The 5,031-nt window shown below is 44.0% G+C and overlaps 1 protein-coding gene across 1 annotated transcript; it reads right to left on the bottom strand.

The window, feature by feature from the left end:
• Positions 1–2,389: 2,389 nt before the first annotated feature.
• LOC309544085 (E3 ubiquitin/ISG15 ligase TRIM25-like) lies at positions 2,390–3,976 on the bottom strand (the record flags this gene model as incomplete). The annotated part of the gene is made up of 1 exon (XM_082276469.1): positions 2,390–3,976. One exon carries the CDS (start codon positions 3,974–3,976, stop codon positions 2,390–2,392), a length of 1,587 nt encoding a protein of 528 aa, XP_082132595.1.
• Positions 3,977–5,031: the final 1,055 nt, after the last annotated feature.

Here is a 5,031-nt window from a genome sequence, read left to right as displayed (position 1 = left end):
AACTGTGTATCTCACACGTACAAACACAGACTAGGCCCCTAAAGGGAGGATGAGGAAGAGGAGTAGGTGACACCGATGAGTCAATTCTCCAACTAACCCATTCTTCTCTGTCCTGTGAAGATTGTAATTTGATTTCCTGCTATTCAGATTCAAGCTGGATGAGTCAGAGGAAGGACACCCCCCTCTACCTGTCTCAGTTCCACCTCCTCCTTGTCTCTGTATGGGGGAATAATTAGAGAAAGACAGTCCACAAATGATCAGCTAGTGCTGGGCTGTCTTATTGGAAAGCCCAGAATTCTCTGTAACACGGTGGCATGGAAGAGATCTGTATTAAATGTTTAATTTTAAAATGAAAATTTCATACAAGTAATAAGAAAAGTGACATAAAAGATCAGTTTATTAATTCGTAAATATTCCAAAAAAATGAATAGAACCAACCAAAAGTCATTATAGATTATCATTCAGCATTTTGTATTCGGGTAAAATGAAAATAAACAACGCAACAAGAAATTCCCCGGCTGTGACTTACATTACACCTGTACTGAGGGGAATATGGAGGGGCATTGCTGGATGTCTTCTGAAAATGCTATTCTCCTGGCTTTCTGTGGACTATTTGGGGACACTGACCTGGAACAATCATGCAGATCAGGAAATCAGAGTTAAGTCAGAACTCCGAGTCTGAATACTTGTTCCGGGTTACTGACATAGAAAGAACAGAAACCATTGGATCAGAATGACAGGCAGGGAACTAGTATTCTTTAGAAGTAGTTCGCATTGGCTGCCACCATACTTCCTCCATACAGATTCCTATAATACAATTGTGTAGGATGCAGAAAGGTTAGTGTGTGATGATATATTAGCAGTATGTGTCTCCTTTCTATGTCCTATACATCCTGGGGAAGGTGAGAGCTCTATGCTGCTCTGTACAGACACACACCGGGTTATACCGCTCCTCTTCCTCTGCCCCCCAACCTGCTCTATTGTCACCCTTCACCCCTCTGCAGACCCTCTCCCCTCCCCCGATCTCCATGAGTCCTCCCAGTACAGATGGAGCTCATCACCCACCACCATCTACCAGACCTCACTTCTGTCCTTCCCAGTCCCTTCCCCCCAGATGTGGTCATGTGACCTCTCCTAGATGTAGAGGTGACCACATCCTATCCCATCACAATGACTGCACCGCACTGTTGGATCATCTCCACCCTCTGTGTCTGATCATGGCTGCACATAGCGCCACCATGAGGACGAGGGGCAGAACATAGGGGGAAGGGTGGGGGAAGGGAAATTGCTCATATAACATGGTATCTTACTGTTTGGAAAATTAAAGTAGAACTAAGGGCAAATTTTTTTTTTCATTTTGGATAAGTAAGGAAGGGTTATAACTCCAGCTAGTATTCTATTACCATCTGTTTTCCATCGAGGAGACTTCCCCTCCAATAACTCCAATAACCAAAACAGGAAGTGACAGGAAATCTCTCGAATCCCTGGTTGTCACTAAAACCAGTTTTCCCCTCTATTCCAGTTCTGGTAACAACTCAGAATTTGGGATTTTCTTTCACATTGGGTGATAACATTCACCAGGACAAATAGAGGGAGGGGGGGGGCTCTCTCTAAATGGGACGGAGACAGCAATACAAATCGGACTGGGGCTCAAATTCCTCTACTCGCTATTCAAAACTATAAAAAGATGTGTCTTAAGTAGATAGATAGATAGATAGATAGATAGATAGATAGATAGATAGATGACATCCCCCTCGCTAGGGATGCATTGATGCTGTTTTTTTTATCGGTGAGTCTGAGTACTAATACTTTGCAATTTGTGTCCATAGAAAATGAATGGGTTCAAATCGCACTGCAAATAATTGCATGTCATTTAAACAGGAATGCAGTGCGATTCCTGTCCAAGTTGCATGTGGTTTCCCACACCGCTCATGTGTGTACCCAGGCCTGTCATAGTGGTTTCAGCTTGAATTCACACAGGAGCAGTCCGGGAAACCTTATGCAATTCAGATAGGAATCGCACTGCATTCCTATAATTATACAGTTATTCCAGCCAATCACAGTGATCTGAGAGGGAGCGATGGAGAAGTCTCATAGAAATGTATTTATCATAGAAAACCCTTTGGGACCATTAACATATAATAGATGCTCTATCCCTTTAAAACAATCAATTAGTATAAAATAATTGCAATCATCATAGTAGAAATACAAATTGAAAACAATTGCATTAGAAATCAGTGCAAGAAATAAGTGTATATTGCTTTAAGTATGAAGCCATATGAATGAAAGTTCACTAGTGAAGCTGAAAAAATTCTTTATCCAAGTAATGTTATGTGCCAAAATCTCTCCACTCCAGTGCTAACCTCATTGTATTCCACCCACCGAGTACTCAGGCTTCCTTCCCCTTCTCATCCCCCCCACAGATCTTTATACAACCTTTGCCTACACCTATCCCAGCATAGAGGGGCTCAGTGAAGGTGGTGGTGAAGGTGTGGAGGGGTCGGATCCGGTCACACAGATCATAAAAGGAGATCCGCCCGGCCTCATAATCCAGATCTATCCTGACTCTGTTACTGGAGATATTGATGGGTAAGGGGATCTCTTTACTGTCATGTATCACCGAATACCGATTACTATACCTGTACAATCCCCAGGACTTGTTATTATATCCAATCTGTGACTGCTCCCCTCTCCTGTCTATACTGGGGTAACACATACCGACTCTCCACCCATCTGATCCCCCGACATCCACTTCCCAGTAATGTCTCCCTGAGGAAAAACTCTGACTGCTCAACACCTGAACACGATCCTGAAATCTCTCCTGTGTTTCTGTATGATTCTGGTATCTATCTGACCAGGATACAGTTTTCCTGTCATCTGATATATGTAGAGAATTATGGGCTGTGTTTACATCCAGTAATATGTCTGCAGCTCCCTGTATATAGAAGTATACATTTCCCTCTGTTATTATATCAGATAATGTGTGTAATGTGTGTGATATCCCGGCCACATCCAGACCCCCTCCATCATGAAGGAGTTCCTCATGTCTCTCTCTGTCCTCATTATCTCCATCCTCAGTATCACACAAGTCACCTGTGTCTGATTCCTGTAAGACAGTCAGTGGATCCGTCATGTTACACAGCTCCTCAATGTGACGCATCTTCCTGGACAGCTCCTCCTTCTTTATTTCCAGATCCCAGATGGAGATGGAGATAAGTTCTGCCCGTCCAGAGATCTCCCTCAGGATTCTCTCCTCCAGGTCTTCCAGACGTCTCCTGAGATCTCTAAACAGGACAGTGACTCTCTTGGTTTCACCAGCTGCTTTTTCTTCTACTTTCCTCCTTTGTTCCTGCAAACTCTGGATTCTTTCCTTTGTCTCCTCTCTCTTTGTTCTAAGTTTCTGCAGAACATTCCTCAGTGTCTTCTTCTTATTCTCAGAAACCTCATACAGTGACTTCATCCCATGTCCTTTATGTTCTCCAATCATACAACAAGACACACAGATACAAGTATCATCCTCAGTGCAGTAATACTCCAGGATCTTCTTATGGATGGAGCATTTCCTGCTCTCCATGGACAAGGTGGGGTCAGTTAAGATGTGTTTTGGGGACTTTTTGTGGACTCTCAGGTGTTTATCACACAGAGAAACCTCACAGTGTAGACAAGATCTAACAGCAGGTACAGGATAGTCCACGCAGTAAGTACAGGAGACCCCGGACTCCTCCTGATCAGGCTGAGCAGACAGGATTTTCCCCACTATGTTACGCAGTGTTGTGTTCCTCTGCAGTGCAGGCCGATCCGTAAACTTCTCTCTGCATTCAGGACAGGAATATTCTCCAGCCCCCTCCTGTGTATCCAGCACACAATCAATACAGACCCGGCAGAAGTTGTGTTCACATCTCAGCGTTACTGGATCTGTATAAAAGTTCAGACAGATTAAACATTCTAGCTCCGCTCTCAGATCAGCAAACGCCATCGCTGACAGCAGAAGAGAGAAATTAAAGTAAAATTCTCTGACTCCAGGGAAGAATGCAGTTGGGAGGAGTGACCTCCTCCTACACAGGGTGAGGCTGGGCTGTGACTTGTGCTTTATTCATAGTATTCGTTGTATGGAGGGACACTGTGATGGTATTCACCGTCACTGGAGGCAAGGAGCAGATAATTAATGGTTTGAATTGCTTCAGATGGGACAGTAATATTTGTCAGCAATATCTTCATATAGAAATATGAAGATTTTTTCCCACTTTACACTGGGAGACTTAGACTGTTATAGACCATTTCCATGAAGTCTGACTTCTAGATAATGTGTATTCCGTGTGCTTGTCTGTGAGAGACACACACAGACTGTCCTTGGCAGACTTCCCTATTGTTTGTGTATTGGGAGGGAATGTGGATTGTGCCTGTCCCATTGTTAAATGTTAATAACCTCACATTGTTCTGTCCAGATGGCTAGATAATTAGTTTAGGTTGATTATGTTCCTGTATACACTTTAATCTGCATATGCTACTGTAATCAGGCAGAGGGGAGGGATTGTGCACACTATATGGGAGTTTAAAACTGTTTTCATTGGATTGTGAATGTCATGTCCTGTCCTCCACAAGGTCCACCTGGGCGGTAACCTTGTGGGAGAAAACTGTATAAAAGTACGTTTCTTGTTCAATAAAGAGTTCTAGTTCACCCTCAATCTAGAGTTCTGCTTCTTATTAGGGGAATATGCTACAAGGGATTGCTACGTTCTTCATACTCCCTTGGATAATCACTAAGCTCTTGTAAGAGCTTGTACCTGTTCTTGCTTCACTCTCTGGGGAAAGAGAGGTTCACCCACTGGAACCTGGAGCCTTGTCGTAGGTCCAGGGTGGGTAGGAGGCGCTGAGACCCCAACCAAGCTGGGGCCGTTCGTGGGGTCTGGGGTGTTTATGGTGTCTGGTGGAGTGCTTGGAGCCCTCGGGAAGCATTAGGAGCATCCGTCAATGGAGGTACCCAGTCAGTTATCTGGATGATCTGTTACATTGGTGGCAAGCGGTGGGAGG

This window comes from Pelophylax lessonae (assembly GCF_965119305.1).
Source record: "Pelophylax lessonae genome assembly, contig: HAP1_SCAFFOLD_886, whole genome shotgun sequence".
NCBI lineage: Eukaryota > Metazoa > Chordata > Amphibia > Anura > Ranidae > Pelophylax > Pelophylax lessonae.
The sequence above is the reverse complement of the archived record's forward strand: the minus strand, read 5'-3'. Positions and strand labels throughout refer to the sequence as shown.